This window comes from Myotis daubentonii, chromosome 15, assembly GCF_963259705.1.
Source record: "Myotis daubentonii chromosome 15, mMyoDau2.1, whole genome shotgun sequence".
Lineage (NCBI taxonomy): Eukaryota > Metazoa > Chordata > Mammalia > Chiroptera > Vespertilionidae > Myotis > Myotis daubentonii.
Genome location: NC_081854.1, coordinates 19982595 through 20003925, shown reverse-complemented (window position 1 = coordinate 20003925; position 21331 = coordinate 19982595). Strand labels below are relative to the sequence as shown.

At 52.6% G+C, this 21331-nt stretch overlaps 1 protein-coding gene across 2 annotated transcripts in view; it reads left to right on the top strand.

Annotated features, from left to right (window-relative positions):
- SPTBN4 (spectrin beta, non-erythrocytic 4) overlaps positions 1-21331 on the top strand; it is an 81484-nt gene that overhangs the window by 15315 nt on the left and 44838 nt on the right. For both annotated transcript variants that reach the window (XM_059666517.1, XM_059666516.1), the window contains exons 5-15: positions 2215-2306; positions 7025-7105; positions 8205-8320; positions 11404-11516; positions 11610-11797; positions 11871-11988; positions 12850-13008; positions 14039-14341; positions 15128-15278; positions 18253-19201; positions 20746-20883. In XM_059666517.1, coding sequence (XP_059522500.1) covers positions 2215-2306; positions 7025-7105; positions 8205-8320; positions 11404-11516; positions 11610-11797; positions 11871-11988; positions 12850-13008; positions 14039-14341; positions 15128-15278; positions 18253-19201; positions 20746-20883 — 2408 coding nt within the window. The remainder of the gene's footprint in view (positions 1-2214; positions 2307-7024; positions 7106-8204; positions 8321-11403; positions 11517-11609; positions 11798-11870; positions 11989-12849; positions 13009-14038; positions 14342-15127; positions 15279-18252; positions 19202-20745; positions 20884-21331) is intronic.

Sequence of the window (21331 nt, the reverse complement as noted above, 5' to 3'; positions counted from 1 at the left end):
GTCAGATTTAGAAGGATCCCTCTGGATTAGGTGGTCACCAAAATTGGGGGCTGGGAGTCCAGGGAAGAGTTTGGAGCTAGATCTGGGGGTGGGGCATAGAGAGGTGAAAAGGAGGACAGGTAGGAAAGAAGCTGCGGGGGGGGGGGGGGGTGTAATGGGGGGAGTGGACATGCCATAGGGGAATGGGAAGGATGGGTAGCTGTTCAGGTCTAGACCCAAGGCTCTGGCCTGAGGACTGGAGGATAGTGGAGCCACCCTGAGACAGGGCCAGGGAGAAAGATCAGGTTTTGGAGAGACACAGGTCATTTAGAGAATGGTGGTCATCAGGGTCAGGGGACATTAGTAGGAGGCATTTATGAATCCACTGGATACTGGGAATGGAGCTCAGAAAAATGGTGAAAGCTGGAAGCAGGTATGGACGTCAGTACAGAATGAGGGAATGAGACCATTGGATTGGGAGGGGGGTGGGTGGCTGGTAGCTGGAGCCTAAAACCAGGGATTGGGCCACCTAATTCTCTACGTTGTACCTAAATGTCAAACTCAGCTCTCAAGTCTAGGGCCCAAGTGTTGAGCACCCCCCTAAGTTTCTTGAACCTGCTCTTATTCTGGGTCCTCCAGGGCATAAACGTCACGTGGTCCTGGAACTCTTACAGGGAAGTGAGCACTTTAGTCTATTAGGGCCGTGGTCGGCAAACGGCGGCTTGCGAGCTACATGCGGCTCTTTGGTCCCTTGAGTGTGGCTCTTACTAAGCCTTACGAGTACCCTAAGTAAGTTAATAACAGTGTACCTACCTATATAGTTTAAGTTTAAAAAATTTGGCTCTCAAAAGAAATTTCAATCGTTGTACTGTTGATATTTGGCTCTGTTGACTAATGAGTTTGCCGACCACTGTGCTAGGGGGACTGTAACAAAATGCCACAGACCAGGGCTTAAACAACAGAAATTAATTTTCTCATAAAGTTCAAGGTCAAGGTGCCAGCAGTTTTGGTTTCCTGAAGCCTCTCTCCTTGGCTTGCCAAGGACCACGTCTCGCTACATCCTCACATGATCTTTCCTCTGTGAGGGCCTGTGCCTAGGGTCTCTTCTTCTTCTTTCTTTAATACTCACCTGAGAATATGCTTATTCATAATAGAGAGAGGGGAAGGAAGAGAGAGAGAGAGAGAGAGAGAGAGAGAGAGAGAGAGAGAGAGAGAAGCATCAATTTGTTGCCTCCTGTGGGACCCCCACAGGAGTCAGACCTGAAACCTTTTGGTATGCAGGATGACGCTCCAACCACCTGAGCCACACTGGCCAGCGCTCTTCCTCTTCTTATAAGGACACCATGTACATTACATTAGGGTGCTACCCTTATGACCTCATTTAACCTTAACTCACTCTCTGAGGGCCTATCTCCAAATACAGTCACACTGGGGGTTAGGGCTTCAACTTATGAATTTTGGGAGGGGGGGACGACGACAACACAATTCTGTCCATATTGGGGAGACAGTAAACCAAATGAAGAAATAAAATGTATAATGATAAATGCTAAGGAGATAATAAGGCAGAAAGGGGGGATGTGCAATTTGGATAGACATATTGAGATTTAAAATCAGGTGGTTGGTCAAGTCCTCACTGAGAAGGTGACGAGAGTGCAGACCTCAAGGAGGAGGTGGAGCTTTGTGGGGACCTGGGGGAAGGTTGACCCAGGCAAAAGGAACAGCCAGCGCAAAGGCCCCGGGGAGGGAGGACACTGGTGAGTTAGTGGTAGGACAGAGGTCTCTGGAGGAGAGGGAGGTGCTGAGGGTGAGGCCAGAGCATACCGAGAGGGGATTGTGAGACTTTTATTTTACCCAGCGTGAGCTGGAGCCACAGGCTGAGGATAGGAGGCACGTGATCTAATTTGGCTGTTCACGGGGTCCCTCTGTCACTTGAAGAACAGATTGTGGGGCTGGGTGGGGAGACCAGCATGGAGGCCACTGCACTAGCTCAGGCGGGAAATGATGATGGCCGGGATCAGGGAAGTGGCCCAGACATCAAGGATGGCAACATCCCTGGAAACTGAGACCCTAATCCACCACTGCCCGCCCCCTGTTGTGGATGGCCTGGCCCACTCCTGATCCCCACCCCTGTCTCCACCTACTGCTACCCACTTCCCTCCCTGGCAATTGGGTGGGGGTGGGTTTCCCAGCTTCAAGCCCTCCAGGTCCCCCAAGCTGAGTTTTGTATCCTCACAGATTCAAGTCATCAAAATCGAGACGGAGGACAACAGAGAGACACGCTCTGCCAAGGATGCGCTACTCTTGTGGTGTCAGATGAAGACAGCCGGGTAAGCTCCCCTCCCCCAGCCCCACTCAGACTGGGCCCTAACCTTGGGGGCTCCTTTGGGGTGAGTGCAAGTCACAGCTCAAATCCTGTGTCAAAAGTTACATGTGGAACTAATAGACTGGAAAGAAAACACATCCACTCTTCTGACCTTGATAAATAAACCTGCTTAACAGCCTGGCCGGTGTGGCTTAGTGGTTGAGGGTCGACCTATGAACCAGGAGGTCACAGTTCGATTCCTAGACAGGGCACATGCCCAAGTTGTGGGCTTAATCCCCAGTGGGGGGCATACAGGAGGCAGCCAATCAATGATTCTCTCTCTCTCCCTTTTTAAAAAAATATATTTTATTGATTTTTCACAGAGAGGAAGGGAGAGACATAGAAAGCTAGAAACATTGATGAGAGAGAAACACCGATCAGTTGCCTCCTGCACATCTCCCACTGGGGATGTGCCCGCAACCCAGGTACATGCCCTTGACCGGAACCGAACCTGGGACCCTTCAGTCTGCAGGCCGACGCTCTATCCACTGAGCCAAACCGGTTTCGGCAATGATTCTCTCTTATCATTGATGTTTCTCTCTCTCTCTCTCTCTCTCTCTCTCTCTCTCTCTCTCTCTCTCTCTCTCTCTCTCTCCCTTCCTCCCTGAAATCAATAAATATATATACTAGAGGCCCAGTGCACAAAATTGTGCACTCAGGGGAGGGGGTTCCTTCAGTCAAGCCTGCGCCCTCTCGCAGTCCGTGAGCCCTCAGGGGATGTCCAACTGACCGCTTAGGCCTGCACAGGGAGCGGGCCTACACCATCAGCCAGACATCCTTAGCACTGCTGTGGAGGCAGGAGAGGCTCCTGCCATCACCGTTGCACTCACCAGCCGTGAGCCTGGCTTCTGGTCAGTGCACATCATAGCAACCAGTCATTCTGTCATTTGGTCAATTTGTGTATTAGCCTTTTATTATATAGGATATATGCACACATATGTGTGTATATATCTATTCTATCTAATAACTAGGGGCCCGGTGCACGAAATTCGTGCACTGGGTGTGTGTGGGGAGGGGAGTGTCCCTCAGCCCAGCCTGCCCCCTCTCACATACTGGGAGCCCTCAGGCGTTGACCCCCATCACCCTCCAATCACAGGATCGGCCCCTTGCCCAGGCCTGACGCCTCTGACAGAGGCATAGACCCCCATCACCCTCCGATCGCCTGATCGGCCCCTTGCCCAGGCCTGATGCCTCCGCCAGAGGCATAGACCCCCATCGCCCTCCGATTGCCTGATCGGCCCCTTGCCCAGGCCTGACGCCTCTGCCAGAGGTGTCAGGCTTGGACAGGGGACCCCCATCTCCCCCCGATCACTGGCTCTGGCCCCCGCCCAGGCCTGAGGCCTCTGGCCCAGGAATCATGCCTGGGCAGGGGACCCCCATCTCCCTCTGATCGCTTGCTCCACCCCCCGCCCAAGCCTGACGCCTCTGACCCAGGCTTCAGGCCTGGGCAAGGGGACCATCATATCCCCCCAATCCCCGGCTCAGCCCCCCGCCCAGGCCTGATGCCTCGGCCAGAGGAGTTGACCCTCATCACCCTCCGATCACCAATCACCGGATCGGCCCCTTGACCAGGCCTGAGGCCTCCGGCAGAGGTGTCAGGCCTGGGCAGGGGACCCCCAGCTCCCCGCGGTTGCAGGCTCCGCCCTTGCCCAGGCCTAACGCCTTTGGCTGAGGTGTCCGGCCCAGGCAGCGGGGACCCGCAGCTGCAGCGGCCCCGCGATCGTGGGCTCCGCTTTAGGCCCAGGCAAGGGACCCCTAGCTCCTGGGACTGCCAGCTTCGACCGTGCCCAGCTCCCATCGCTGGCTCCACCCCTACTTCCTGCTATCACTGGCCAGGGCAGCAAAGGCACCTGATTCTCCGATCATGGCTGGGGGGCAGGGCAAAGGCGGCCCCAGGGCCGCCTTTGCCCTGCCCCCCAGCTCTTAGCTCCCCCCTGGGTTTCCAATCACTGTCAGTGGCAGGGGGCTTCTTCCTGCTTTCCCTTTCGCCTCCCTGCATTGTGCCTACGTATGCAAATTAACCGCCATCTTGTTGGCAGTTAACTGCCAATCTTAGTTGGCAGTTAACTGCCAATCATAGTTGGCAGTTAACTGCCAATCATAGTTGGCAGTTAATTTGCATATAGCCCTGATTAGCCAATGAAAAGGGTATCGTCGTACGCCAATTACCATTTTTCTCTTTTATTAGATAGGATAGACAAACATGGTAATTAACCGTACCTCTGACATGCTTCCCATTGGCTAATCAGGGTGATATGCAAATTAACTGCCAACCAAGATGGCGGCCGGCAGCCAGGCAGCTGAAACGAACAGGAGGCTTGCTTGCTCCAGTGATGGAGGAAGCCAACGTTCCCCGCTTGCCGCTGCCGGCCTCTGAGCTGCATTCTAAGAAACAATGTTGCAATTATAGAAGCTAAACAAACCCCAGAAACCTGCTTTCAGCCAGCCGGGCCTCAGAGCTGGAGCTGCAACAGTGTTTCAATTATAGAACCCAAACAAACCCAGATACCTGTTTTTAGCAGCCGAGGTCTCAGAGCTAGAGCCAAGCCTCAGAGCTAAAGCTGGCTCTCAGTTCCAGTGACAGCCATAGAAAGTAAATAAATCCAAGAATAAAAATGAAAAAGAAAAAAAGGAGAGGTTGGGAGCTTCAGTCACCCGCCAGCCTGAAAACGGCCCTCAGCCCCTCACCCAGACTGGCCAGGCACCCCAGTGGGGACCCCCACCCTGAAGGGGGTGTGACCAGCTGCAAACAGCCATCAGCCCCTCATGCAGGCTGGCCAGGCACCCAAGCGGGACCCACACCCTGATCCGGGACACCCTTCAGGGCAAACCAGCTGGCCCCCACCTGTGCACCAGGCCTCTATCCTATATAGTAAAAGGGTAATATGCAAACTGACCCTAACAGCAGAATGACTGGGAATGACTGGTCACTATGACACACACTGACCACCAGGGGGCAGACGCTCAATGCAGGAGCTGCCCTCTGGTGGTCAGGACGCTCTCACATGGGAGGAGCTCTGCTCAGCCACAAGCCAGGCTGATGGCTGCCAATACAGCAGTGGTGGTGGGAGCCTCCCTGCCTCCTCAGCAGCGCTAAAGGTGTCCGACTGCAGTTTAGGCCTGCTCCCCGCTGGCAAGTGGACATCCCCCGAGGGCTGCTGGGCTGCCAGAGGGATGTCTGACTGCCATCTTAGGCCCAATCCCCCGGGGAGCGGGCCTAAGCCAGCAGGTGGTCATCCCCTGAGGGGTCCCAGACTGTGAGAGGGCACAGGCTGGGCTGAGGGACCACCCCCCCCACCCTGAGTGCACAAATTTTTGTGCACCGGGCCTCTAGTATATATATATAAAAGCCTAAGTGACCCAACGACCCAACAACCGGTCAACCAGTCATTATGACATGCACTGACCACCAAGGGGCAGACGCTTAACGCAAGAACTGCCCCTGGTGGTCAGAATGCTCCCACAGCCAACTTCCCCAGGCCGGCCAACCTCCCACAGTCCCTCCCTGCCAGCCAACCAGCCCCAATTTCTCCGATAGGGACTGGGTGAGACTACCCTGATTGGCCCCAATCGCCGGCCAGGCTGAGGGACCCCACCTGTGCACGAATTCGTGCACCGGGCCTCTAGAGAGTGTGTGTGTGTGTGTGTGTGTGCGCGCGTGTGTACATATATGTGTACGTACATATATGCATGTATATGTGTATATGTATGTATTTTTAAAATAACCTAATTAAAAAAACATACCTGTGTAACAATCTGGAAGCCAGGTTCAAATTAGAACTGGACTCCTCAGAAATCAATGCTAGAAAGTGGTGGACTGTCCCCAGCCTGCTCTCTTCTCTTTCCCCCAACTCATCCTGCACCCCGAGAGGCCTCATGTGCACCTGTGTGGATCCTCCAGCTCCAGGTTTCAGTCACTCTCCCTTCATGAACAGAGCCACTTGCCAGGCTAGCATGGCACACACCAGAGCTTGGGCAACTTGTGTGGGAAATTCAGGGTCCTGGGTGCCTTCACTGGGGTTAAGAAGGGAGGTGCACAGATCTGCTGGGCATGTCCCCTGGACTCCCACCTCTCTGTCCTTCAGGGAGGACTGTGGCCTGTAACTGAAGTGCCCTCTGGTGAGCAGCCCCTGGGAGGAAGAAGGAAACTGGGCCTTGTCCCTCATCCTTCTGGGGCTGTCTGTCTTGCAGTGCGATCTGTTTCTCCCTGTATCAGTGGTTACCTGTATGTCTGCTTTTCTTTGGTATCTCTCTCTTCCCCTCCCTCCCTACTCTCTCCCTTTCTGTCTCTCTCTCCCCTCCTTTCTTTCCCCATCTCTGTATCTTGCTCTCTCTGTCCATCCCTTCTTCCCTCCTTTCTGTCTCTTCCTTCCTCCCTCTGCCCCTCTTTTTTTTTTTTTACCCCTCTCCTGTCTGTTTCAATCTCTCTCTGTCTCTATCTTTATGTCTATCTCTATCTCCCTGGCTCATTGTATCATCTATCTATCTATCTATCTATCTATCTATCTATCTATCTATCTATCTATCTATATCTGTCTATCTATCTATCTATCTATCTATCTATCTATCTATCTATCATCTATCTATCATCTATCCATCCATCCATGTCTGTCTCTCCCTCTCTCCCTCTTCCCTCCTGACTTTCTCCATCTCTGCCTCTATCTCTCCCTTCCATGCTGCTAGTTACCCAGAGGTAAACATCCAGAATTTCACCACCAGCTGGCGGGACGGCCTGGCCTTCAACGCCCTCATTCACCGGCACAGGTACCGCCTGGTCTGTGGCAACCCAGCCCTGCCCTCCCCCTGCCTCACGTTTCTCAGGTACATGCCTGTGCATATATGTATACAGACAATCACAGACACGGGACCTGTGCCTTCACCTCTGTGCACATATACATTCCCCTTCACACACGCAGGTGCACACACCACATAGACCTCTGCCCAGGCCACATACCCTGTGCACACGTGGAAACATGCTAGCCTTCACACAGATGTGTGCACACAGGCACTCAGGACATACACAGCCTGTGCCTGCTGTCCCCAGGGTGGAGAGTTCACTCCCCCGTGGACGGTCCGCCTGAGTGTGTGCACAGCACATTCTCCCATCAGAGTCCTTTCTCTTGGTGCACCCCAGAGAGCCATCCCTCAGAGCCTGGCACTGACCTGGCTGAGAGGTGGGCACCCAGACAAATCACACCCACATGATCATCCACGTGACAGATTGTGGAAACTGAGACTAGGGGGCTGGGAGGGACTTTGTGTGGCAGAAGCCAGAACCCATACACACACACCCATAAACACAAGGGGAGACCCAGCTGCACCTGCACACCCAGAAACTCACAAGTTGTAATGGTGCCCAGCTTACAGTGGTAACACGTATCGAGTGCTTTCTGTGTACCCAGAATCGTTTTAAATGCTTTCCAATAAGTCATTGAATAGTCAGTGACCCTATGAGGCAGATGCTATTACTGTCCCCATTTTACAAATGAGAATGACGACACGGAGCCACGGAGAGATGAAGTAGCTCGCCCAGATGACAGCCAGGAAGTGGCTGAGCTGCGGTGTGACCCAGGCAGGCTGACTGCAGCCCTCACACTTCTAACCACTGCACAGCACTGCATAGAAACACTCAAGCAGACCGTGTGCACCCTGAAGTCTGACAGACACGTGTCCTCACACCTGCAATGCTCACGCCCACCGTAAGTGCTGCGCAAACACGTGCCAGCACGCACAGCTTTCCCTGCTGGGGCCATGCCCCTCCCGCCCTCGCCCTGGGCGGGACTCACACAAGGATGACTTTTGCCTGTTTGCTCACTGGCTCTGGAGCCTGCCTCTTGCCTGCCCACTCTGTGCCCCTGCCTAGGCCCGATCTCGTGGACTTCAGCAAACTCACCAAGTCCAACACCAACTACAACCTGCAGAGAGCCTTCCGCACGGCTGAGCAGCACCTGGGGCTGGCACGTCTGCTGGACCCGGAAGGTGAGCCTTGCATGACCCCAGTCCTGATTCCCTCTTTGGGGCTGCTATCCCCAATGCCATCCCAAACTCTATTCCATTCTACCCCAACACCACGCCAAATCCCAAGTTCCCTCCCAGCCCCCTGCCCTCCCCACCTCCATCCCCTCCCCCTGCCCATCCCCACGTCCCTTACTTTCTCCATCTCCATCTTTTTATTTTTTTTTTAAATATATTTTATTGATTTTTCACAGAGAGGAAGGGAGAGAGATAGAGAGTTAGAAACATCGATGAGCGAGAAACATCGATCAGCTGCCTCCTGCACATCTCCCACTGGGGACGTGCCCGCAACCCAGGTACATGCACTTGACCGGAATCGAACCTGGGACCCTTCAGTCCGCAGGCCGACGCTCTATCCACTGAGCCAAACCGGTTTCGGCCATCTCCATCTTTTTAAAATATATATATATTTTATTGATTTTTTACAGAGCGGAAGGGAGAGGGATAGAGAGTTAGAAACATCGATGAGAGAGAAACATCGATCAGCTGCCTCCTGCACACTCCCCACTGGGGATGTGCCCACAATCAAGGTACCTGCCCTTGACCGGAATCGAACCCGGGACCCTTGAGTCCGCAGGCCGATGCTCTATCCACTGAGCCAAACTGGTTAGGGCTCCATCTCCATCTTAAAACCCAACCCATTTCCATTTCTATCTCCCCTTTCTCAAATCCATCTTCAGTCATCTCCCCTCAAACCCCTCCCTCCCTCCCTAACCCCAGACCCAACACATACCCAACTCCAACACTGTCCCATCCCTAACCCCAAAGCCCTTCTCAACATTATCCCTCTCCCCATCCATGAATCTCACTTCCTACCTCATACCTATCCCCAGCCCATCCCGATGTCTGTCCCCATCCCCAGCTCTGTCCTCAGCCCCGCCCCTTCCTGTTTTCAGTCCATCTCTAGCCCCAGCCCAGACTTCAGCCTCATCCCCAACCCACAGTCACACTCCACACCAATCCCCCACCTCTGGAATAACAGCTGCTCTCTTTTTCTGAGCATCTACTCTGTGCCAAGCACATGGCTGGGAATTTGATCAAAACTGTTCCCTTTCATCCTCACACTGACCTGGTTGGACAAACTTGATTAATCCTGTTTTAAAGCGATGAAAACTAAAGGGTGAGAGATGTGAAGTCACTTGTACGGGGTCACACTGAAAACCAGTAAACAGGACTTCTGACTCCAGACTTCATGGTCCTAAGCATTCCTCTGCTTGCCTTGTATAGCCGTATTTAGTGCTCAGTGCCTAGCACATGGTAGGTGTGTAGTGAACATCAGTTTCACGAGGTGGGCTGCGTATAAGGTTGCGCGTTCCATGCATTAATTAAAATGGTCATTAGGATTTGTTGAGTTTTTCTTCTGTGGCAGCTAGTCTTTATAATACTTACAGTCTTCCTAGGCGGCAGGCACTGTGACTGTCCCTGCTGTAGCAATGGGAAAACTGAGGCTTAGAGAACTTAGGTCTATTTTCTTTCTTTCTTTTTAAATATATTTTTATTGATTTTAGAGAGGAAGGGAGGGAGAGATAAAAACATCAATGATGAAAGAGAATCATTGGTCGGCTGCGTCCTGCACACCCCACACTGGGGCCTGAGCTCACAACCTGAGCCTGTGCCCTGACTGGGAATTGAACCGTGACCTCCTGGTTCATAGGTTGACGCTCAACCACTGAGCCATGCCAGCCGGGCAGGTCTATTTTCTAAGGACCGTGCAGTACGTGGTTGAGCTTGGATTCAAACTCACGCTGCCTCCAAATGCCATGTCCTTAACCTCAAACCTCATAAACCATCATTCACTTAGTAAATATTTATTGAGCTCCTACTGTGTTCTGGGCATAGCAGGGAGAGTGGTTAGAAAGACGGGCAGAGTCCATGTGCTCCTGGAGCTCAAACTGCAGATAAGGACATAATCACATAAGTGAATATCTCATTGCAAATTATGATAAGAAATTTGGAAGGAACTAGGAGGAAATGATAAGCTGCTCCGAGGAAGAATAACAAGAGACCAACTCTAGACAGGATGAACAGGGAGACTTGTCTGAGCAAATTTGAGTTGAGCCCTGGAGGATGAGTGGGAGTTAGGCACATAGAAGAGGAAACAGTGTTCCAGACAATAAGAATATAAGAATATGCCCTAACCGGTTTGGCTCAGTGGATAGAGCGTCGGCCTGCGATCTGAAAGGTCCCAGGTTCGATTCCAGTCAAGGGCATGTACCTTGGCTGCAGGCACATCCCCAGTTGGGGGTGTGCAGAAAGGGAGCTGATCGATGTTTCTCTCTCATCGATGTTTCTAACTCTCTATTCCTCTCCCTTCCTCTCTGTAAAAAATCAATAAAAAAATATTTTTAAAAGAAGAATAGTGTGTGCAAAGGCCCTGAGGTGGAAGGTAGATTGGTGAGCTCTGTAATTAGAGCATCAGCCCGAGCACTGAAGGGTTGCAGGTTTGATTCTGGTCAAGGACACATACCTGGGTTGCAGGTTTGCTCCCCAAGCATGCAGGAGGCGACCAATCAATGTGTCTTTCTCACACCTATGCCTCTCTCTCTGTACTTCCCTTCCACACTTTCTAAAAATCAATGGGAAAAATATCCTCTTGGTGAGGGTTAACAAAAAATAAAATGCTAACAATAATAGAAACTTTCTCTATTGTGGTTTATATATGTCAGAAACTATTAATCCCATGAGGTAGGTCCCCATTTGTCAAATACAAAAATTAAGGAACAGAGAGAGGTTGGTTATTTTGCCCATGGTCACACAGCTGGTGGGTTCTTGCCCTGGCCGGTAGCTCAGCTAGTTAGAGCATTGTCCTGCTATGCCACGATTGTGGGTTCGATCTCCGGTCAGGGCATGTACAAGAAGCAACCTATGAATGCACAACTAAGTGGAACATCAAAATTGACGTTTATTTCTCTCTCTCGTCCTCTCTCTCTCTAAAATTAATCAGTAAAATTTTTTTAAAAGAGTGGGTTCTCCCTCCCGCCCCAATAACTTCTATCCCTCTGCTTGAATGCTCACTGTCATGCTCCCCCACTTCCCCTCACCCCCAGATGTCAACATGGAGGCTCCGGATGAGAAGTCCATCATCACCTATGTGGTCTCTTTCTACCACTATTTCTCCAAGATGAAGGCTCTGGCTGTGGAGGGGAAGCGGATTGGGAAGGTATGAGGAACCGAGGAATGGGGTGGGTGGGAGCCTGGGAATCCCATGGGGCACACCTGCGTGAGGCTGACCCCAGCTTCCCATGTGGGCCAGGTCCTGGACCAGGTGCTGGAAGTGGAGAAGATCATTGAGCGCTACGAGGAGCTGGCGACCGAGCTGCTGGCCTGGATCCGCCGCACTGTGGGCCTCATCAGCAACCAGAAGTTCGCCAACTCCCTGAGCGGGGTGCAGCAGCAGCTCCAGGCCTTCATGGCCTACTGCACCCTGGAGAAGCCCGCCAAGTGAGGCCCAGCTTGGGAGGGAGGGCAGCAGGTGGAGGTGTGGAGGCGGGCTCCTGAGCTCAAGCACCCTCAGGTTTCAGGAGAAGGGGAACCTGGAGGTGCTGCTCTTCAGCATCCAGAGCAAATTGCGTGCCTGCAACCGCCGCCTCTACGTGCCCCGGGAGGGCTGTGGCATCTGGGATATCGACAAGGTGAGGCTGAGGATGTGGGAGGCAGCGTTGCTCTGGGGAGTTGTGTAGGGTGTTCCCCGCTCAGGGGAGCACTTCCCATGTAGACATTGTGGATGGGATATTCATTCCGACAGTTCCCAGCAGTAACGGGTCATGAGGAAGCAATGTGTTTCCTCTAATTTGCACAAAAGTGCCATTATTCCTAGGAGTGACCTGAGACCAGGCATGTCAAACTCAAAGGCTCACACGGGCCAAATAAACAAGGTTTAGGTTTATGTGGCGCAAAAAAACAAAAGCTTCAATGTTCATAGAAACGTAGGTTTATTTCAATAGAGACATGCTGAATATAAAGGGCTGAAATAAATGATTAGTTGTTAACATAAAATAATAGAACATTTTAATAAAAATTAACATTTTTTCTTGAACATTAACTTACCAGACACTGAATAACTGCACAAATTAATAAGCGTAATGCAAACAAACCTATTTTTCTTGTTCTCCGAAAGCGAAATATTTCCTGTTGCGCACACCAAACAAGTCAGTACAAAACTAACATATTCGCTGCTAGTATTAGTGGAGAGAAATGGCGTGCCTGCACTAAGGTGCATGAGGGAAATGAATGCAACACGATTATAGTAACCAGTCATTGGCGAATGTTGAGTTCGTTATTAATAATTATGTATAACAGGATATTGTAAAAATTAAGTTATGGCATTTTATTAAAATGTTTCTTACAGACCGTTACATTGGCTGGGCTGCTGTAATATTTGTTGTGGGCTGCATGTGGCCCATGGGCCGCGAGTTTGACATGCTCACCTTAGAGAAAGCGGGGCCATTAAACGAGGAGAGTTACTGGAGTCTGCCTGCCCCTCTGTTCCCTAGGCCTGGGGCCTGCTGGAGAAGGCAGAGCATGAGCGGGAGGCTGCCCTTCGGGCGGAGCTGACGCGGCAGGAGAAGCTGGGACTCCTGGCCCAGAGGTTCGACCACAAGGTGGCCATGAGGGAGAGCTGGCTGAACGAGAACCAGCGCCTGGTCTCCCAGGTACTGGGCATGGGGCTTGGGAGGGATGGGGCTGATGCTCTGGGACTAGGGAGGAAGACTTGATCTTTTTTTTTTAAGACACTTTTTCCTTTTTAAATATTTTTTTTATTGATTTCAGAGAGGAAGGGAGAGGGAGAGAGAGATAGAAACATCAATGATGAGAGAGAATCGCCGATTGGCTGCCTTCTGCATGCTCCCTACTGGGGATTGAGCCTGCAACCCAGGCATGTGCCCTGACTGGGAATTGAACCGTGACCTCCTGATTCATAGGTCAACGCTCAACTACTGAGCCACACTGGCCAGGCAAGACTTAATCTCTTAAGCAACAGAGAAGTTTTGGATTAGGTGACAAGAGGGTAGGAAGGGAAAATAGTTCTCCTAGGTCAGTGATGGTGAACCTTTTGAGCTCGGCGTGTCAGCATTTTGAAAAACCCTAACTTAACTCTGGTGCCGTATCACAAATAGAAATTTTTTGATATTTGCAACCATAGTAAAACAAAGACTTATATTTTTAATATTTATTTTATATATTTAAAATGCCATTTAACAAAGAAAAATCAACCAAAAAAAATGAGTTTGCGTGTCACCTCTGACACGTGTGTCATAGGTTCGCCATCACTGCCCTAGGTGATTGGTGTTTGAGGGCTGGAGCGAGGGCCTGATATCCAGGGGAACAGGAGAGCGAGGCTAGTCTCCCGGGTAACTAGAGAAGGCAGAATTCGTATTTTTTCAGGAATAGGGAGAGTATTTAATTATCTTTTAAGTGACAAAGGAGGTTGTACCTGGTGTCCACGGTAACTCAGGAGGATAGAACTGGTCTCCTAGGTAACAGGATAGGGTAGGCCTGGTCCCCAATCTTTAGGGAAATGGAAGGATGGGCCTGTTTCCTAGGTAACATGTTTAGGATTAGAAATGTAACAGGGAAGGATGGGGCTGGTCTCCAGGGTAACGGAAGTAGGTGGGGCGTTTTCCAAGTTCACCCTGGGCCGCTGAGGCGCGTGGGTGAGTGTCTGCGTCTGCCCTGCCCCAGGACAACTTCGGCTATGAGCTGCCGGCCGTGGAGGCCGCCATGAAGAAGCACGAGGCGATCGAGGCGGACATCGCCGCCTACGAGGAGCGGGTGCAGGGCGTGGCGGAGCTGGCCCAGGCACTGGCGACCGAGGGCTACTATGACGCCCGGAGGGTGGCTGCCCAGCGGGACAGCGTCCTGCGCCAGTGGGCCCTGCTGACCGGGCTGGTGGGCGCCCGGCGGGCACGGCTGGAGCAGAACCTGGCCCTGCAGAAGGTCTTCCAGGAGATGGTGTACATGGTGGACTGGATGGAGGAGATGCAGGTGGGGGCCAGACTGGGGCCAAGGGTGGGTGTGGTGGGCCAGGAGGGGCGGGAGGGATCTAGGCACTGAAAGGGCTACCAGAGACAGGGAGGGGGAAGGAGAGAGAGACAGAAAGATAAAGAGAAAGAAGGGAGACAATGAGAAAGAGTGAGAAAAAGAGACAGGGAGAGACCAGAGGCAGAGAAAGAGACAGAGACACAGAGAGGAGTAGACTAAAAAGACACAGAGATATAGAGACAGAAAGAAAGATTATTCCAGGGGAAAGGGGGGGGGGGCACTAGAGAGAGTGGTAGAGAAGCAGACACAAAGTTAGCAATGGAAATCTAAATGGCTACAGAGAAAGGCACAGGAAGATGGCATCTACTTGAGAAAGACCACACAGAGAGATACAGAGAGAGATGGAGAAAAGAAGTATGGGAGCAGAGAGAGATACAGACAGTGACACATGGAGATAAAGAAATAGTGATAGAGATAAAGACAGAGAGAGATGGAGACAGAGTGTAAGGGAGAAAGAGGTGGAGGCAGAGAGAGCTGGGAGAGGATAGAGACGGCACAGAGAGCAGGAGACAGACATCGTGACAGCCAGGGCCCCAAAACGTGGAGACGATGAGCGATGGAACATTCAGAGAGAGAAATGAGGGCAGAGACAAGGAGGCTGAGACGAAGGTCAGAGTTCAGGCGATGGTGTAGGAGAGCAGAGGGCTGCCTGGGTCATTGGGGGGGGGGGGGGAGCAGAGTGGCCCAGGGCCAATGCCAAAAATATCCTCAGTGCTGCCCCTCTTACAGGCTCAGCTGCTGTCTCAGGAGTGTGGGCAGCACCTGGTGGAGGCAGAGGACCTGTTGCAGAAGCATGGTCTGCTGGAGGGGGACATTGCTGCCCAGAGCGAGCGGGTGGAGGCCCTCAACGCTGCTGCTCTGCGTTTCTCCCAGCTTCAGGGTGAGTCTGACATTGGGACTTGGGGAGGAGACTTCCATAGCTGATGCTATTAGAAGCCGAATGACTCCTGAGAGGGAGAAGGAAGGGATGAGCTCCCTGTCTTTGGAAGCATCCAAGCACAGACTAGGATCCCACTCCATCGGGGATGTATCATCAGAGAAATTAGTGCCTTGAGTAGGAGGTTGAACCATGTGATTTATTCCTGCTTTGAGAGTTTGTAGCTATAGTTCCCATTTATCGAGCATTTTTTATGTGCTAAGCCCTTACAGCTGGATCTCAATGAGTATCGTAAAAGGACTGTGTAATGTAATGTATTGTCAGGGCCTGTTCACCAGCAAGTGATGGCAACTCAATTCAATGAGCATTGAGGAGGAAGAGGGAATGAATGTATTGGCTGATATAACTGAAATGTCCACCGAGAGGTGAGATGGCTTCAGGAAGGGCTGGATCCAGGCATGGTTCAATGATGCTTTTAAGACTCTCTCTCTCTGACTCTGTTCTCTATGTTTGTGTCACTGTTGGGCAGCCCTTTCCCTTGTGGTGTAGACCTGGGGTCACCCAGCCCCTTTTTACATTTCAGCAGCCCCCAGACTCCAGCAGAGTCAGGTGCCCCGTTCCCAATAGTTCTGACAAAAGGCCCAGGGGGAGCTTTCATTAGCCCGCTGTGGGTTCCATCCCCGTGGCTCAGACAAGCAGAGTGGCCCTGGACTATACAGTGATCTAATTGGCCACATCTTTGTGATGTACCCACCACAGGGCCAAGAGTGGGGTCAGCTCCCTCCAAAGACTTGGCCTGGGGGAGAGGAGGTGGGCCACCATGACCAGAAGCAGGGGCATGGATGCCAAGAGGCAAAACTGAGGCTGACTCTACTAAAATTCTAATTTACTGATGTCATTTTCCTCCAGCCAAAACCACCAGGAACCCCGTCAGTCAAAACAAGCTGGGTTGTTGGCTCTTTGCACAGACCTTGGGGAATCTTAGTAAGAGGCTGTTAGGAAGGGCTTGTTATGGGATGTGGCCTGTGTCAGTGGCTTGGGATGCGTTTGTGTAGTGTATCTTGCTGCAGACTGGATGCTGTCAGGAAGTGGGGGCGAGGTGATGATTGCACATCTTAATTGTTTCTCGGGAATTTGAAGAAATCGTCCACCTTAGCTGGGTGAAGGGGTGACCTTGTTGCTGTGTGTGCCCGGACATCGGGACGGAGGGATCGCACTCTGTCCCACTTGGGCACAGCTGCAGAGTGCCTTGTCTGATGTCGTACGCTGCGTGTGCTCCCTGTGTGCACTGACATCAGCCAGAGCTGCTTTGAGGCCCAGGGCTGCAGAGCCTATAACAGGGTTTTGAGGCTGATCTGTCTTGTTCCTTTATCTGGAGTCAGGACCCTTTAAAATCCTGGAGCTTTGTTAGGAAAGGAAGAGCCTATAGGCTTGAAAGGTGGTGGGAGAGTTTCTGACTCACACAGGCTGGGTCACGTGCTAAGAGCAAGTGAGTTGTCCTTCCGAGCCCTGGTGAAGACATCTCAGTCCTGGCCCAGCCCCTCTCACCCGCATCAGAGCCGCAGGAGAGGTTGAGGGGACCCTGTCCTGTACCTTGGGGCTGTTTGTCACAGGAGGCCACCATCTTCTTGTGAGATCTTGGTACTTGGTGACAACCAGCAGCACCATGAAAACAGCAAACAGGCTAGTGGGGGATGTGTGTTGTCATGGTGACAGGAGGCTGCACTGCCTGACAAGTGGTCCAGAGTGTCTTAGCTGATCCTGGGCAAGCAGCGTCCCTCCCTGAGCCTCAGTTTCTTCATCTGTAAGATGGGCTAGTAAGGATGCTGACCTCATGGGGTGATTGTGAGACTAAAGGACACTGTGACATTGGGCTGGATACATTGTCTCCATTTATTATTTAGTTGGATGCCTTGGTTTTTGAGTCAATTTCTGTGAATGTCCAGAATTAAAGAAATCCACATTCCATCTAGTAGTGCTGTGACCCAGTCAGAAATGCATTTACTCATGACCCAGAGTTCACTCATACACACACACACACACACACACACACACACCCCAATGTTTTCTAAAAATGCTACCCCTTACCCTGTGCATTGGATTCTGATGTTTTTTATTCATTTGATGCTATTACATTAAAGAAATGCTGGCTGCAACCTATTAGTTTTGGGATCATAGACTAGAGGTCAGGGAGGAAAGTTAGTTTTTTAAAAAAATTATTTTTTATTGATTTCAGAGAGGAATGGAGAGGGAGAGAGACAGAAACGCCAATGATGAGAAACAATCAATTGATTGGCTGCCTCCTGCATACCCCACACTGGGGATCGAGCCCATAACCCAGGCATGTGCCCCAACCGAGACTCCAACCATGACCTCCTGGTTCATAGGAGCCATGCTGGCTGAGTGAAAACGAATCTTTTGAAGAAAAAGGGAATTCAGGCCATCACTGGGGGTAAATAGGTAAGGCAACAGAGAATGAGAGAGGGAACCCAGAAAATGGCTTAAGAGTAGAGCAGTTTCATTTGACCCAGTTCTGAAGGAAACACAGTTTATGCAAAATATACTGATTCTAGGACCCTCTGAATTTCAGTTTCCATCCATCATTCAGTCAAGTCACTATTTTCATTAAGTTGATGCTCTGGGCTCCACCCTGTGCTGGACAATGGTGGGGACTGAGGTGTGATGAGACAGCGCAGGCCCTGCCCTCAAGGAGCTCCCAGTCCAGTGCAGGAGGCAAATCAGGCAATGATAGCCCAGGGCCCAAGGCCAGGATGGGGGAAGCAGAGAAGCCTAGGTGAGCCAGAGAAAGCGGCTGCTCCAGACTCGGGGTGTCAGGGAAGGCTGCCTGGAAGAGGGGACCCATAACCTGGCCTCTGGTGAAGTTGAGCCAAGGGATGGTCAGGTAGCCGGCACCACCCCCTCTTTGGTGCCTTCTTGCCCGAGCCCAACCCGGGATCCTCCCCTTCTCCTGGCTCAGGCTACCAGCCCTGCGACCCGCAGGTCATCTGCAACCGCGTGAACCATGTGCACGGCTGTCTGGCAGAGCTGCAGGAGCAGGCGGCGCGGCGGCGCGCGGAGCTGGAGGCCTCGAGGAGCCTGTGGGCGCTGTTTCAGGAGCTCGAGGAGGCCGAGAGCTGGGCCCGCGACAAGGAGCGCCTCCTAGAGGCGACAGGCGGCGGCGGCGGCGGCGGCGGCGGCGGCGGGGCGGGCGTAGCGGGTGGCGCACACGACCTGTCCAGCACCGCGCGCCTCCTGGCGCAACACAAGATCCTGCAGGGAGAGCTGGGCGGGCGGCGGGCGATGCTGCAGCAGGCCCTGCGACGCGGCGAGGAGCTGGCTGCGGCCGGCGGCGCCGAGGGCTCGGGCGCCGAGGCGGTGCACCTGGTGGGCTTGGCGGAGCGCGCGGCGAGTGCGCGGCGGCGCTGGCAGCGGCTGGAAGAGGCGGCGGCGCGGCGCGAGCGGCGGCTGCAGGAGGCGCGGGCGCTGCACCAGTTCGGCGCTGACCTCGACGGGCTCCTGGACTGGCTGCGCGACGCCTACCGCTTAGCAGCTGCCGGCGACTTCGGCCACGATGAGGCGTCCAGTCGCCGCCTGGCACGCCAGCACCGGGCGCTCACCGGAGAGGTGGAGGCGCATCGAGGGCCCGTGACCAGCCTGCGGCGTCAGCTGGCGACACTGGGGGGCGCTAGCGGCGCCGGGCCCCTGGTAGTGGCCCTGCAGGTGCGCGTGGTGGAGACCGAGCAGCTGTTCGCGGAGGTGACCGAGATGGCTGCGCTGCGGCGCCAGTGGCTGCGGGATGCCCTCGCTGTCTATCGCATGTTCGGCGAGGTGCACGCGTGCGAGCTGTGGATCGGAGAGAAGGAGCAATGGCTGCTTGGCATGCGCGTCCCCGACTCACTCGACGACGTGGAGGTGGTACAGCACCGGTGAGCGCGCACTGTGGGACTCCAGGGTCCTCTTCCTCACCTGTCACCTTCGTTGGTTCAACAGTTCTTGTATTAGCCCAGCTGGAGTCAGGGTTCCAGTGCAACGGGAATGATAGTCCCAACCCCACAAGTTGTGGTGAACAATAAATGAGCGCCTAAGCATGGAACACTTAGCAGATGCCTGGGGACAGGGAGCGTCCCAGGAGCTGCTGCCGTTACTGCTAAGAGGCTTATAGTCACCTGGCCCAAAACTAACCCAAGCTCCTCCCGGGACAGCCCAGCCTGGGCCCTCCCCCGGGACTCCCACTGCCATGTACACATGTCACCTCCCTCGCCGGTAAGTTCGCTCTGGCCCTTGTCACTCTCTGCCCTGCTTTACGTTTCTTCACAGCACTTACCACCCTGTAGCTACTGCTTTGCCTGTTGGCTAACTCAGGAGTGAGCTAAATTAGTGGATGAACCCTCTGCACCTCTTTCTCTGAGCACCTTGTTTATCCATTCCTTCCCTCGGCAGGTACTTTCTGAACTGCTGCTCTGTTCTAGGTCTTGTGCTGGGCACTGCTGGGAACACAGGTCAGGTCCCTGTCCTTATTGTGACCAGTTACCTGTGCCACAGCTTTGGGGATTATTTTATTTCATATATTTCTTTATTGATTTCAGAGAGGAAGGAAGAGGGAGAGAGAGAGAGAAAAATCAATGATGAGAGAGAATCATTGATTGGCTGCCTCCTGCACGCCCCCTACTGGGGATAGAGCCCACAACCTGGGCATGTGCCCTTGGCCAGAATAGAGCCTGGGACCCTTCAGTCCGCAGGCCGACACTCTATCCACTGAGCCAAACCCGCTAGGGTGCTGTGGGTATTGTTTTAAACAAGGGAGGACCTGTCCAGCTTTAAAAGATCTTCCTGGCTGCTATATGGAGGGTGGGTTTGAGGGGGTGACAGTGGTGGCTGGGAGCCCAAAGAGGCAGCTGGGGTGGGGACTCAGGTAGGAGGGGACAGGACTAGACCAGGGCAGGAACCCAAGTGGACAGGCCATGAGGATGGACAGACTGGGAGTGGGGAGTTGTCCAAAACAGGGCCCAGGGCTCTGGCCTGGTGGGTAGTGGGCTGTTCCTGAGATGGGGACCCAGAGGAAGTACCAAGCTGGGGGGAGATACTGAAGTGAGTTTGAGTCACACTGGGAGTAAGGACCCCGAGGGGGTGTACAGCAGGCTTTGAGGTTGGAGACAGCTCAAAAGGAAAGAAGCTGGGGCAGGAGACTGAGATGTGGGGGCATAAGTTTGGGAATGAGGACTGAGGCTGGGGAGAGGGTGAGGTGGTCCAGGCAGGGTGTGAGGGAAAGCGCAGAGGGCCCAGGACAGAGCCCTGATGATCGGACATTTAAGTAGCAGGTAGAAAGAAGAGGAGCTGACAAAGGAACCTGGGAACTCAGGTGAGGTTGGAGAGTTAGAAGACCTGGGAGAAGGCAGTTTGATAAAAGCCAAAAAGTGGTCAGGTCCCCAGGGTCTAGGCCTCTCTGAAAATGTCCATCCTTTTTCTGCAGATTTGAGAGTCTGGACCAGGAGATGAACAGTCTGATGGGCCGTGTCCTGGATGTGAACCACACGGTCCAGGAGCTGGTGGAAGGAGGCCACCCCAGTTCAGACGAGGTGCTCTCCTGCCAGGACCATCTCAACAGCAGGTAGGGGCTGGAAGGCTTTCCAGGCACCTCAAAACAGTTCCTTCCATCATTCCTTTCCTCATTCACTCGACCGTGGAAATCATGAATGGACAATTTCAAACCTCTGAGGTGATAATGGCCTGGTAAATCACCCAAATTTGAAAAAAAAAAAAAAAAAGGTTAATTCCCAGGGCTAGTGATGATGTGATAAAATGAGGATATAGTACATTTCAGTGGGCTATTAATTTATTTGTTCGGAAATAATTTGTTGTATATTTAATATCTCCTGGAAGTTTTTCTAAGCATTTTATACACTTCAGTTTAACTCTCAATATTCCAGTTTTCATAGTAAAGATTCCAAAATTCAGGGCTCTTTAAAAATAGTAACAAATGAATACCTTTCTACCTAGAACACTACCAGCAATTCTCCCAGTGTGGGCAGGGTTCCGACGCAGCCCCAGAGAGGTGA